This window comes from Rhinoraja longicauda, chromosome 36 (genome assembly GCF_053455715.1).
Source record: "Rhinoraja longicauda isolate Sanriku21f chromosome 36, sRhiLon1.1, whole genome shotgun sequence".
In the NCBI taxonomy this organism is placed as follows: Eukaryota; Metazoa; Chordata; class Chondrichthyes; order Rajiformes; family Arhynchobatidae; genus Rhinoraja; species Rhinoraja longicauda.
The window spans coordinates 9,090,456-9,105,310 of NC_135988.1; the positions used below are offsets into that span (position 1 = coordinate 9,090,456).

At 44.7% G+C, this 14,855-nt stretch overlaps 1 protein-coding gene across 1 annotated transcript in view; it reads left to right on the forward strand.

Moving 5' to 3' along the window:
• cds2 (CDP-diacylglycerol synthase (phosphatidate cytidylyltransferase) 2) overlaps nucleotides 1-14,855 on the forward strand; it is a 45,903-nt gene that overhangs the window by 23,030 nt on the left and 8,018 nt on the right. The window contains exons 7-12 of the mRNA XM_078429062.1: nucleotides 9-91; nucleotides 3,053-3,140; nucleotides 4,283-4,351; nucleotides 7,635-7,787; nucleotides 8,005-8,124; nucleotides 12,654-12,757. Of these exons, the coding sequence (XP_078285188.1) occupies nucleotides 9-91; nucleotides 3,053-3,140; nucleotides 4,283-4,351; nucleotides 7,635-7,787; nucleotides 8,005-8,124; nucleotides 12,654-12,757 (617 nt within the window). The remainder of the gene's footprint in view (nucleotides 1-8; nucleotides 92-3,052; nucleotides 3,141-4,282; nucleotides 4,352-7,634; nucleotides 7,788-8,004; nucleotides 8,125-12,653; nucleotides 12,758-14,855) is intronic.

Sequence of the window (14,855 nt, forward strand, 5' to 3'; positions counted from 1 at the left end):
ATTCACAGTTCGGGTGGACTCATGTGACTTTGCTAATCGTCGTGACTCAGTCCCACCTCATCATCCACAACCTCTTTGAAGGGATGATTTGGTATGTGACTGCCCAGCAGTTTGTTCCTTTGAATGTTATTGTTTAAAATGCACAAATGAACATGTATATCTAATTGGCAGAATTGAGAAAAACTGCAGAAAGCTGCAGCACAAAGGGGGTTGAGTTCCTTATGCATGAAACAGAAAAGACAAGTACAGAAGTACAGTAGGTGGTAGAGTTATAGAAAGAGTTTGAAATAAAACATTTTAAAGATGAAGAGAAAGTGGGTAGAGGAATTAATAGAAGCAGAGAGTTATACAGTTCTAGACTAAGTGGACCCGTTGGGCCCAAACCTCTCCTGCATTGGTGCCGCACCCTCTCCTCCCCGTCTCCCCCTTCCCCTCCCACCCACCCCCCCACCCCCTCCACCTCTCCCCCCTTCACCACCCCTCCCCTCCTCCCTTTCCCTCCTCCCCTCCCCTCCCTCCACCTCCCCTCCCCTCCCTCCACCCCCCCTCCCCTCCCCTCCCTCACCCCCCTCCCCTCCCCTCCCTCACCCCCCCTCCCCTGCCCTCCCCCCACCATCCCCCTCAACCCCCCTTATCCTACCTCCTCCCCTTCCCTCATCCCTTCCCTCACCCTTTTCCCTCACCCTTTTCCCTCCCCCCTTTCCCTCCCCCCTTTCCCTCCCCCCTTTCCCTCCCCCCTTTCCCTCCCCCCTTTCCCTCCCCCCTTTCCCTCCCCCCTTTCCCTCCCCCTTCCCTCCCCCTTGTTTCCCTCCCCCTTGTTTCCCTCACCCTTGTTTCCCTCACCCCTGTTTCCCTCACCCCTGTTTCCCTCACCCCTGTTTCCCTCACCCCTGTTTCCCTCCTCCCTCCCCTCCCCCCCTTCCCTCCACCCCCCCTTCCCTCCACCCCCCCTTCCCTCCACCCCCCTTCCCTCCACCCCCCTCCCTCCCTAGGAGATAGATTTAAACTTTAAAATGTGAATAACTTAAAAAATATAACACCGATTTCAATGAAACTTCTTCCATTAGCACCAAAGGGATGACGGTGAGTAAGGTGGGCCTAAAATTGACCGGCTATCGTGTACCGTTTTAGCTGTAGTTCAGGAACAAACAAACAAACGAGAGTTTTAGTGTATAGATGGAAACAGACCCTTTGTTCCAACTGATCCATGTTGACCAGGATTTCTATTTGAGTTAGATGCAGCTACCTGGGTTTGACTCATATCCCTCTGAACCTTTTCTGTCCAGGTACCTGTCCACATATCATTTTAACATTGTAACTGTACCTACCTCTACAGCCTCCAGAGGCAGCATGTTCCGCACACCCTCAATTAAGTCAATATACTAGGACCTTCCCATACCCAGAAGCCTTAGACAATCAGCAGCTGTAAAATTAGATCACAATTCACTTATTTTCATAAAATCGTAAGAAGGTGTGACATACAATCCTTTGACCATAATGTCAGACAAATCATATGGATGTAACATGAGATGTTCTTTATTGCACTTCAAGTTTTCCATAGTTCATTTTTCTTTCCTTCAGTACAACAATGATTAGTGGGCTAGATCTTTGTGGTCGGCTATGTAATAGAGTTTAGACAATAGACAATAGGCAATAGGTGCAGGAGGAGGCCATTCGGCCCTTCGAGCCAGCACCGCCATTCAATGTGATCACGGCTGATCATTCTTAATCAGTACCCCGTTCCTGCCTTCTCCCCATACCCCCTGACTCCACTATTCCTTAAGAGCTCTATCTAGCTCTCTCTTGAATGCATTCAGAGAATTGGCCTCCACTGCCTTCTGAGGCAGAGAATTCCACAGATTCACAACTCTCTGACTGAAAAGTTTTTCCTCATCTCAGTTCTAAAGGGTTTGAACCTACAATTTACAGGTGTGAGAGTGCTTCAAACTAAGCAACAGTTAATCAACCACCAAATCACACAACAAATTTTAATAAAACCAGTGACTGTGAGTGTTATGTTGCAATTGTGGCAGGCATTTTGCACCTCATGAGCTTCTGAAAAATTGGTGATTGTCGAAGCTGGTGAGGATTTTTTTGTTGCGAAGCATCTGCTGAATTTCAATCAATGTGCGGTGATGACATTATTACTGAGTAGCATCAGCACATTTGATGTAGAAGCAGCAAACTCTCACTCAAGGCCCAGAGGACATAGGAATCGAGAACCAGAGGACATGGGTTTAAAGTGAGGGGGGAAAGATTTAATGGGAACCTGAGGTGTAACTTACACAAGTGATGATGGGTATATAGGATGAGCTGCCGGGAGAGATAGTTGAGGCACATACCATCATAACATTTAAGAGACAATTAGACAGGTACATGGATAGGATAGGTTTAATGGGTTATGGGCCAAGTGGGAGGATGTAGATGGGGCATGTTGATTGACATAGGCAAACTGGGCTGAAAGTACTGTTTTCACACTGTATGACTACGACAAAAATATGTTTTGAGAATCTAGGGACCTGGCTATGATTGATATTGAAGACAATTGTTTGGCTTTGCCATCTTGCTATTCTCAGCTCAACTGAGGATTAATCCTGATCCCACTTTATCAGCATTTACTGTAAGGGTTGATGATTATTATGCTTCCATTTGAGTGGACATGTATTACTGCAGAATTTAAATGGACATTTATTCCTGAACATGTATTACTGCAGTTCTGCAGAATTTAAATGGACTGGTTCTGGTTGAAGGTGCATCGTTAGTCCCCATCTGAGTCAGCTTACTGCAGGATCCACTGAGAGAACAGAGCTCTGATGCTATGTCTACCCACGCAAGTGATTCCCAAGAAGGGCAATGTCAAATGTGTTGAGAGTTACATTAACTAAATCCATTAGACAGAGCTTCACAGGGTGTTGTTGCATTTACAATATAAATTGCAATAGCTGGTTTTAGTAGCTGACAAAAAATTGATTGAATATTCATAAGGAATAAATATCTTGAGGATGCCTGTTAGGTATTTCTCTCCACATGACTATTCTTTCTTGTTGCTCAGGTTCATTGTGCCGATTTCTTGTGTGATCTGCAATGACATCATGGCTTACATGTTTGGATTCTTCTTTGGCCGAACTCCACTCATCAAGGTCAGTAAGAAGACCAAGAGGCGGTGAGGAGTATTGGGGCACTTAATGAAAAGTTCCATCCAGATGATTGAAGCATGTTCCTCTGGGGCACATCATGAGATAGATTGGAGGGAGCTTCAAGATGTAATACTTGTATTGTATTACTTGATCAGGAGAGTGTTGAAACTGTTACTGAAGTAGAGACCCATCTACAGTTTTACTTTCCAACAATTTTTTGTGCAGCCAATATATATATATCCTAAAATCCAGCCTGTGTGTCAAACTTTGATATGAATTTTCATGAGGCACTTATGTAATGCCAGTTTATCGAATCTGTTGATTACATATTCTGAAGAAGGGTCTCGACCCGAAACGTCACCCATTCCTTCTGTCCAGAGATGGTGCCTGACCCTTCCTTACTTCCAGTTAACAGTTAAGTTCTAAGCCCTGGAAACTGCAGAGAAGGGCAACATGTCTGGCTTTGTGCGTCAGAGTAGTAGTTCAGATGCGGTTGGATAGGAACATGAGGGAGAAATGAATAGACACACATTTTCACACACACTTTCAGATGGCACAATGAAGACTACTTTGGGATCATTCAAGAGCTATTGGTTGCTGGTGCTGCTTGAATTGTAGATTTCTGTGTAAGAGATAGGAGTAAATATCTTTGTTTTCTGTATATTTTGGACAATTTAAGGTGGATTCTAGATTTAACAGAATAGGTCCTACGTATAGCAACCGTTTGGGGGTGTGATTGTGTGGGTGAATGATGTGATGTGATGTCATTGACAAGGATGATAATGACGAGAGAGGGGAAATGTGACCATTCTGTGGTGCAAGTTGCCTACACATTGGACTGTAGGAAGGAACTGGTTTAAACTGAAGATAGACAGAAAAAGCGGGAGTAACTCAGCGGGACTGGCAGCATCGCTGGAGAGAAGGAATGGGTGACTTTTTGGGTCGGGACCCTTCTTCAGACTGTCCATTTTGCTGCCCACATGTTACCTCGCAGTCCTTCGTAAACTACTGACATTTCTTCACACTAAATTTAGACAAGAGCGTTTAATTGTCTTATGTACCAACAGATCAATAAGGTGCAATATAACCACCTTATAATATGTTACTGCTGCGAAACTGACCATCGGTTTTACCTGTTTTTGCAGCTGTCTCCCAAGAAGACCTGGGAAGGATTTATCGGAGGATTCTTTGCAACCGTCTTGTTTGGCCTTTTGGTGAGACTATGTTTTAAACAAATGACCCATTGTAAACAGCCAGAAAGACAATCCCATCTGTTGAATGAATTGAACCCTCCCTTTTGGTCACTTTTGGGATTTTTTTTTTTTTGGGTCATCTGAGAAAAGCAGCAGGGTTTAAAGAATGCTGGAAACAGGAAGATTAGTTCCAGAAGTTAGAAACTTCTGCTGGCATCGACCTGAATTGCACCTTGCATCAGTTAGGAGGCTTCCTCATTTATGTTTATTTCAGAGATGCAATATAGAAACAGGCCCTTCAGCGTACCAAGTCCACGACAACTATGATATCCCACTTTTGCATCCACCCACTACACTCCTGGGGCAATTTGCAGACGCTCATTAACCTACAAACCCACACGTCTTTGGAAAGTAGGAGGAAACTGGAGGACATCTATGCCGTCAAAGGTTTCAAAGGTCTTTTATTGTCACGTGTACCAATTAAGGTAGTGATATTGATATTACCATAGAGCCATACTAAACAAAAAGAAACAAAGCACACAACTACATAAAAGTTAACATAAACATCCACCACAGTGGATTTCCCACATTCCTCACTGTGATGGAAGGCAATAAAGTTTATTCTTCGTCCCTCATTTTCTACCGCGGTCGGGGCAGTCGAACCATCCGTCGGGGCGATCGAAGCCCCCGCGTCGGGGCGATCGAAGCTCCTGCGGTTGGAGCTCCCGAAGTCGGTCTCTAACCAGAGACCTCGAGCTCCACGATGTTAAAGCCCGCAAGCTCCTGCGGTTGGAGCTGAGAGGTCGATCCCTGGCAAAAGGATCGCCAGCTCTGCGATTTTAAGTCCTCCAGGCTCCCGCGGTTGGAGCTCCCAAAGTCGGTCTCCAGCTGAGGCCGCCAACTCCACGATGTCAGGCCGCAGTGCGGACGGAGATACGATATGGAAAAAAATCAAATCTCCGTCGAGGTAAGAGATTAAAGAAAAGTTTCCCCCACCCCAGTCCCCACATAAAACAGGCTAACGAACACTAAAACATATACTTAACACATACTATGAAACAACAGAGAAGGAAGGGACAGACAGACTGTTGGCGAGGCAGCCATTGCTGGTGGTCACAGGGAGAACATGCAAACTTCACACAGACAGAACCCGAGGTCAGGATAAAACTGGGTCTGAAGTGCTGTGAGGCAACAGCCCAACCAGCACCAGCTGTGTTGCGGGGAGGGAGGGATTGCTGAAAAAATATATATTTTAAGAAAAATAGAAAATGTGGAAAAAACCCAGAGAAAGTGAACTTGAACTTGGCCAGGAATGCAGCATTTCAATTACATGGAGGAGACAGAATAGCTGTGGGCTATTGTTTGAGAAATGAAAATAACGAGAGAATGTGCACAAAAATAGGAAAGATTATAATGTTAAAAGGAACAACTGGCCGGGAATACTTTCAGTCCAATGTAATGATAAATACAGTGTTGAATGTTGCGAAGTTGTTGCATTGCACTGCACAACTAAATGCTGAACCATTGAAAGAAATGGGTTTGAATTTCAACTTAAATTTTCCCAGACGCTTAACTCTGGTTGGGCCTCATCTGTGTACTTTGTCCAATTCTGAACAAGGCATCACAGAGGACGTCAGTCCTTTGGCGAAGGCACAGAGGAAAGTTACCAGAATGAAAGCAGATGTGAGGGACTTCAGTGTGTGGAGGGACGAGAGAAGTTGTAATCCCCACTGAGAGCAAAGTTTTGGGACATTTAGCAGAATTATGGCAATATTTAAGGAATGAAAGCTGAGGTCAGTTTTCAAAAGGCACTTAGATATTATCCTTGGCAGCAGAACAGATTTTTTTTTTAAATTCACGATCTGGACATAATTGGCAAGGGAATTTTTGTTTTATTGGTCATCTCTGATTGTTTTTGAATTGATTGACTTTCTGGGTCATTTACTTTAAGACTCCAGGCAGGTTTGTCTCTGTTAGACATGCAATGAAGGTGCTGGCACGAAGGGCCGAATGGCCTCCTCCTGCACCTATTGCCTATTGTCTATTGTCTAACCCGATCAATATTAAGTAACGCCAGGTACAGAGTTGCAGTCAGTTGATCTATTGTCATTAAGAATCAAGAGTGTTTCATTGTCGTATCCACCAAAACCGAACAATTAAATTCTTACTTGCGGGAGCACAACAGGTTTGTGAGCACGGTACTTAATAGATAAATATAATAAAGAAATAACAAAAACGTTCAATAAATTAAAAAAACAATATTGACTAAAACCAAACAAAAGCCCAAAAGTCCCTCGTGCAACCAAAAACAGTTTGCAATCGAAGTTTAGTTAGTGGTTGTAGTGTTCAACAGCCATATGGTTGTTGGGAAGAAGCTGTTCACGGTTTTCAGAACTCTGTTTCAGACTCCTGAACACTTTATTCGGACTCCTGAACATTTTTCCGGATGGCAGGAGTGAAGTGAGAGCATGGTCAGGCTGGTGTGAGTTCCTGATAATGCTGGATGAATATTTGAAACAGCGCCTCCTACACATCTCTGGGGATCTCGGTATCCGTAATGGACTGGGCAGTGTTCACCACCTTTTGTTATCTCCTTTGTACCTGTGCTTTTGAAGTGCCAAGCCAGTGCATGATGCACCCAGTCAATATGCTCTCTACTAGAGACGGACTAGTGACGGACATTTACTATAAACCCACTGACTCGCACAGCTATAAAAATCGCACCTCATATTTCGCCTGGGCAGTTTGCAGCCCAGTGGTATGAACATCGACTTCTCCAATTTTAGATAGTTCCTCTGTTCCTCCCGTCCCCTCCTCCTTCCCAGATCTCCCTCTATCTTCCTGTCTCCACCTATATCCTTCCTTTGTCCCGCCCCCCTGACATCAGTCTGAAGAAGGGTCTCGTCCCGAAACGTCACCCATTCCTTCTCTCCCGAGATGCTCCCTGACCTGCTGAGTTACTCCAGCATTTTGTGAATAAATACCTTCAATATGTACCAGCTATTTATACTATTATGCTCTCTACCTTCCACCTGTAGAACTTCAAGAGAGTATTCGTCCACGTATCTCCACGTCCACCGAATCTCCTCAATCTTTTAAGGCAGTAGAGGCATTGATGGGCTTTCTTCATGATTAAATAAATAGATCCAATAAATAGGTCAATATCAAACGAAGCTGCAAAATAGTCTTGAAACTAAAAGTAGTAGCAGCAGCCAGGAAGGGCATTTGCGGAATTATTGCACCCTATGAATGTATTTTCCTGTACCTCACATTGGAATGCTGTTCATCTTTCTCGTTCATGCAGCTGTCCTACGTGATGGCAGGGTACAATTTCTTTGTCTGTCCTGTTGAGTTCAACAATGAGGCCAACAGTTTCACCGTGGAATGTGAACCATCGGAGCTGTTCCTGCTGCAAGATTACACAATCCCCACTGTTCTTCAGTCCGTTATAGGCTGGGTATGACATTGCAACCTTTGTATTTTCATTACATTTCAGGGAGTGACTTTCTGAGTCTGTGCATGCTGGTCAAATGAACATTACTGCCGTTTCCTCAGTGTGTGTGTGTGTATGACTGGGTCAAAAGACTGAAAGTCACCCCTTTAAAATTTAACATTTAAAATTTAACATTGCAATCCGCAAGTTAATTGTATTTCTTCTTGTCTTATTTCTGCAGCGGACAATCAAGATGTACCCTTTCCAGATTCACAGCATTGCCCTTTCTAGTTTTGCATCACTAATCAGCCCATTTGGAGGATTCTTTGCCAGTGGCTTCAAGAGAGCATTTAAGATCAAGGTATTTGTCATTCGTTGCCATGTGGCAAAGTTTGGGGAAGAAAGTGGGGGTGGGGGTTTTGTGGGAGGGGTGGTAATACAAGCACCTTCATAAGTTATGGGAACAGAATTAGGTCATTCGGCCCATCAAGTCTACTCCGCCATTCAATCATGGCTGAACATAGAAACATATAAAATTCTTAAAGGATTGGACAGGCTAAATGCAGGAAAAATGTTTCTGATGTTGGGGGAGTCCAGAACCAGGGGTCACAGTTTAAGAATAAGAGGTAGGCCGTTTAGGACTGAGATGAGGACAAACCTTTTCACCCAGAGTTGTTTCAAGAGAGAGTTAGATTTAGCTCTTAGGGCTAAAAGAATCAAGGATATGGGGAGAGAGCAGGAACGGGGAACTGATTTTGGATGATCAGCCTTGATCATATTGTATGGCAGTGCTGGCTTGAAGGGCTGAATGGCCTCCTACACTTATTTTTCTGTTTCTATGATCCATCCATCTTTCTCTCTCAAACCCTGTTTTCCTGCCTTCTCCCCATAACCACTGACTCCCATACTAATCAAGAAACTATCAATCTCTGCTTTAAAAATATCCATTGACATGGCCGCCACAGCCTTCTATGGCAAAGAATTCCACCATCCACACCTTGTAATATGTTACTGCATATTGTAAGGAAATCTATGGTATTATTTCAATAAAGGACAGGGTCAGCTAGCCAATAATATAAAGGAGGATAGTAAAAGCTTTTTTAGGTATGTGAAGAGGAAAAAAATAGTCAAGGCAAATGTGGGTCCCTTGAAGACAGAAGCAGGGGAATTTATTATGGGGAACAAGGAAATGGCAGACGAGTTGAACCGGTACTTTGGATCTGTCTTCACTAAGGAAGATACAAACAATCTCCCAGATGTTCTAGTGACCAGAGATCCTAGGGTGACGGAGGAACTGAAGGAAATTCACATTAGACAGGAAATGGTGTTGGGTAGACTGATGGGACTGAAGGCTGATAAATCCCCAGGGCCTGATGGTCTGCATCCCAGGGTACTTAAGGAGGTGACTCTAGAAATCGTGGACGCATTGGTGATCATTTTCCAATGTTCTATAGATTCAGGATCAGTTCCTGTGGATTGGAGGGTAGCTAATGTTATCCCACGTTTTAAGAAAGGAGGGAGAGAGAAAACGGGAAATTATAGTCCAGTTAGTCTGACATCAGTGGTGGGGAAGATGCTGGAGTCAATTATAAAAGACGAAATTGCGGAGCATTTGGATAGCAGTAACAGGATCGTTCCGAGTCAGCATGGATTTACGAAGGGGAAATCATGCTTGACTAATTTTCTGGACTTTTTTGAGGATATAACTAGGAAAATTGACATTGGAGAGCCAGTGGATGTGGTGTACCTTGACTTTCAGAAAGCCTTCAACAAGGTCCCACATAGGAGATTAGTGGGCAAAATTGTGGCACATGCTATTGGGGGTAGGGTACTGACATGGATAGAAAATTGTTTGGCAGACAGAAAGCAAAGAGTGGGGATAAATGGGTCCCTTTCAGAATGGCAGGCAGTGACTAGTGGGGTACCGCAAGGCCGGTGCTGGGACCGCAGCTATTTACAATATACATTAATGACTTGGTTGAAGGGATTAAAAGTACCATTAGCAAATTTACGGATGATACAATGCTGGGTGGCAGTGTGAACTGTGAGGAAGATGCTATGAGGTTGCAGGGTGACTTGGACAGGTTGTGTGAGTGGGCGGATGCATGGCAGATGCAGTTTAATGTGGATAAGTGTGTGGTTATCCACTTTGGTGGTAAGAATAGGAAGGCAGATTATTATCTGAATGGTGTCAAGTTAGGAAAAGGGGACATACAACGAGATCTGGGTGTCCTAGTGCATCAGTCACTGAAAGGAAGCATGCAGGTACAGCAGGTAGTGAAGAAAGCCAATGGAATGTTGGCCTTCATAACAAGAGGAGTTGAGTATAGGAGCAAAGAAGTCCTTCTGCAGTTGAACAGGGCCCTAGTGAGACCGCACCTGGAGCACTGTGTGCAGTTTTGGTCTCCAAATTTGAGGAAGGATATTCTTGCTATTGAGGGCGTACAGCGTAGGTTTACTAGGTTAATTCCCGGAATGGCGGGACTGTCATATGTTGAAAGACTGGAGCGACTAGGCTTGTATACACTGGAATTTAGAAGGATGAGAGGAGATCTTATCGAAATGTATAAGATTATTAAGGGGTTGGACACGTTAGAGGCAGGAAACATGTTCCCAATGTTGGGGGAGTCCAGAACCAGGGGCCACAGTTTAAGAATAAGGGGTAGGCCGTTTAGAACGGAGATGAGGAAAAACGTTTTCAGTCAGAGAGTTGTAAATCTGTGGAATTCTCTGCCTCAGAAGGCAGTGCAGGCCAATTCTCTGAATGCATTCAAGAGAGAGCTAGATAGAGCTCTTGATAGTGGAGTCAGGGGGTGTGGGGAGAAGGCAGGAATGGGGTACTGATTGAGAATGATCAGCCATAATCACATTGAATGGTGGTGCTGGCTCAAAGGGCCGAATGGCCTACTCCTGCACGAAAAAAAACACTGCGTGTGAAATTATGATCAAAAGAATATTGTTTGGGGACCGAAAATGGTGCCTCTTGTGTGTTATGCTGTATTGGTGACAGGTTTCGTAAGTGCATCCAAGCCAGTTGTAGTTATGGAATGCAGATCACTATGTCAGTTTTCTTACAATACTCAACAGTCCAATGCAAATCTCTTAACCATGAGTGGCTGAACATGAGCTAGCTCGCAGCAAGAATCCAGCACTATATAAACGAGCATCAGCTCCAAGGATTAATTTCTTCTGGCAGTTGGTTTGATTTTTGAGGTGCTTTCCATTCTTTCAACCCAAGCACATTGAAAGGCACATGTAATGAGAGCCTTGCTGCCACAAAAAAAGATGAGACCCAGGGCACGCTGAAACATTGATGCCACTTCGCTGCAGTGCTTGGTTTCAAGATTCATGAAGGTCTGTGCTATATTGAATTGGGTGAAAGATGCTTCCCTGTAGTTCCTGTTTTATTTTTTTAATCAATTTGTAAGCTCCAGAGTTTATATCATTACATTGTAACATAAAATTTCTCGCGAGTGAAAGGGATTGTTTTCCCTCGAGGGATTGTTTGGATATAAGAGTTGATAAGATGGCACTGGGCCTGTACTCGCTGGAGTTTAGAAGAATGGGGGGGGGGGTCAGAGAAGCCTGTCAAATAGTGAAAAGCCTGCATAGAGTGAATGTGGAGAGGATGTTTCCACTAGTGGAAGAATTTAGAACCAGACAGCAGAGCCTCAGAATAAAAGGACATACTTTAGAAAGGAGACGAGGAGGAATTTATTTCATCAGTGGATGGTGAATCTGGATTTCATTGCCACAGACGACTGGAGGCCAACCCATTGGGCAATTTTTAGGCAGATACCTGTTTGGTAGGGGGGCCGGGGATTATGGGAGAAGCAGGAGAATGGAGTTGAGAGGGAAAGATAGATCAGCCATGATTGAATGGCAGAGGAGAGTCAATGTGTCGAATGGCCTAATTCTGCTCCTATGTAATCAGACTTTATCGAAAGAATTGAAAGGAGGAGAATTCATTCTTTGGAATTGTTACAGGGTTATTCAAACATTCAAGCTAACAGATTGAAAGAATTTTGTACTCAAAGAAAATTGGGAAAATGGGATTAGGTGGGAAGGAGGTCTAGGATCTTTCATGATCTAATTGAATGGTAAATAGGTCTATGGCATGCTCACTCTCATTTTATACAAGCATCTTTCATGTGTTTACCTGGGGTCTGAGTGCATTGACTCCCGAGTGCTCTCAGGTACTTCCACCCCTTTATCAGGGATGGCTTGGCCCACATGGAAGATCAGGAGATTTTCACTATTTAAACAATGATGTAGAGTTAACAGCACTCCTTCTGTTTATGTGGAGATTCCATACCTTCTTGGGGGAAATAGTCTGCCTTATCTTTGAGGTTCAACACATACCTGCAAGGATGGGTCGTACATAGGCTTAGTTTGTGGCCTTGAAGATGGTGTTGCAATTTTACACAGTTTATTTGTAAGGCAGATGTATTGCTTAAAAAGTCAAATTTTGATGTTTGAAGAGACAATTTCAACATTGATTGATTGAAAGCATGGAAACAACCCCTTTGGCCCACCAAGTCCACGCCAGCCATCAACACTCATTCTCACTATATGTATGTTCTCCCATTTACTCATTCGCTCCCTGCACACTGGGAACAATTTACATCTTTGGGATGTGGGGTAAAACTGGAGCACCCGGAGGTTACACAGGCGGTCCTAGGGAGAACGTGCAAACTCCGCACAGCCAGTACCTGAGCTCAGGATCGAACCTGTGTCTCTGGCGCTGTGAGGCAGCAACTCTACCAGCTGTGTCACTGCCACCCACCATATTTTTATATTTCCACACAGAGGTGTGTTCCGATGGTGGCAATCGGTAACAGTGGGAAAATTGTGCCAACTCATGAACAAATTCATTTTTGCTCCTCCCAGGATTTTGCTGACACCATTCCCGGACATGGTGGAATTATGGACCGCTTTGATTGTCAGTATCTCATGGCGACTTTTGTTAATGTCTACATTGCCAGCTTCATAAGGTAAAAGTTTCCAGATAAGGTGCAAGTTACAAAAATGTATAAAATATTTTATTAGTAGCAAAAAATTATAATGCTTAAATTTATAGAATATGTTGAAAGAATAATGGTTTGAGAAGTGGATGTAACTTGTTTCTGGTGCTGTGAAATGTATAACTCTTGTTGTAATACTTTACCGCTCACCCTTATCTACTTCTGAAACCTCCAATCAAACACACCAATCCTCCAACAATGGTCCTTGTGCTCTTTGCCCTTCTAATAGGAGCCATGCCTTTGCCTCTCATGGGCCTTCCTTAAACCTGGTGCTTCACCCATTCCCTGCCTTTCTTTAAGACCCAGTTACCTTAGTGTAAGGTCATCTCCGTGACCCGGTGTAATTCTTTCTTGTCCTACACTGATGATGCTTCAAACCTGGTGCTTCACCCATTCCCTGTCATTCTTTTCAGACCCAGTTACCTTAATGTAAGGTAGAACTTACTGACTTCATACACTTCACCTCCAATTTCCATCCTGCCCTTAAATATACCTGGACTATCTCCGACATCTCCCTCCCGTTTCTGGACATCACCATCTCCATCACAGGAGACAGACTATTGACGGACATTTACTATAAACCCACTGACTCGCACAGCTATCTGGACTACACTTCTTCCCACCCGGTCCCCTGCAAAAAGTCTATCCCCTACTCCCAATTCCTCCGTCTACGCCGCATCTGCGCCCGGGATGAGGTGTTTCACACTAGGGCTTCCGAGATGTCCTCGTTCTTCAGGAAACGGGGCTTCCCCTCCTCCATTATAGATGAGGCTCTCACTAGGGTCTCTTCTACATCCCGCAGCTCCACTCTTGCTCCCCCTCCCCCCACTCGCAACAAGGACAGAATCCCCCTCGTTCTCACCTTCCACCCCACCAGCCAGCGGATCCAACATATCATCCACCAACATTTCCGTCACCTACAAGGGGACCCCACCACTGGCCATATCTTCCCATCCCCTCCCCTCTCTGCGTTCCGCAGAGACTGTTCCCTCCGTAACTCCCTGGTCCACTCGTCCCTTCCTACCCAAACCACCCCAACCCCGGGCACTTTCCCCTGCAACCGCACGAGATGCAACACCTGTCCCTTTACCTCCCCCCTCAACTCCATCCAAGGACCCAAACAGTCTTTCCAGGTGAGACAAAGGTTCACCTGCACCTCCTCCAACCTCATCTATTGCATCCGCTGCTCTAGATGTCAACTCATTTACATCGGCGAAACCAAGCGCAGACTCGGCGATCGCTTCGCTGAACACCTGCGCTCGGTCTGCATAAACAAAACTGATCTCCCGGTGGCCGAGCACTTCAACTCCCCCTCCCATTCCCAGTCTGACCTTTCTGTCATGGGCCTCCTCCAGTGCCATAGTGAGGCCCACCGGAAATTGGAGGAACAGCACCTCTTATTTCGCCTGGGCAGTTTGCAGCCCAGTGGTATGAACGTCGACTTCTCCAACTTTAGATAGTCCCTCTGTCCCTCCCTTCCCCTCCCCCTTCCCAGATCTCCCTCTATCTTCCTGTCTCCACCTATATCCTTCCTTTGTCCCACCCCCCTGAATCCCTCATCAGTCTGAAGAAGGGTCTCGACCCGAAACGTCACCCATTCCTTCTCTCCCGAGATGCTGCCTGACCTGCTGAGTTACTCCAGCATTTTGTGAATATACCTTAATGTAAGGTTGTCTTTGTTGACCCGATGTCAATTTTTCTTGTCCTCCGTTAATAATGCTTTGTAAATGCAAGTCCTTTTTTTCTGGCCTTGCAATTAGCCTGGATGTTTGGTAGCAGTTTGCTTCCCTCTCCCGTTGCCCACCATAGGCAACTAATGGCAATTTTCCTTGATGCCTTCCGTATATATTTATCCTAAAACCATTGTCTCTAAAAATGCAGACTGTTTATAGTTCTATCAAGCATTTTGTGAGAGCTTATTACATGCAACTTGTCTGCTCTGTTTCCCGCAACGCAATGATGGCGGCACTGCGACTTTATTGGTATATTGGTATTGGTTTATTATTGTCATGTATACCAAGATACAGTGAAAAGCTATTGTTTGTGTGCTTTCCACTTCATATTAATC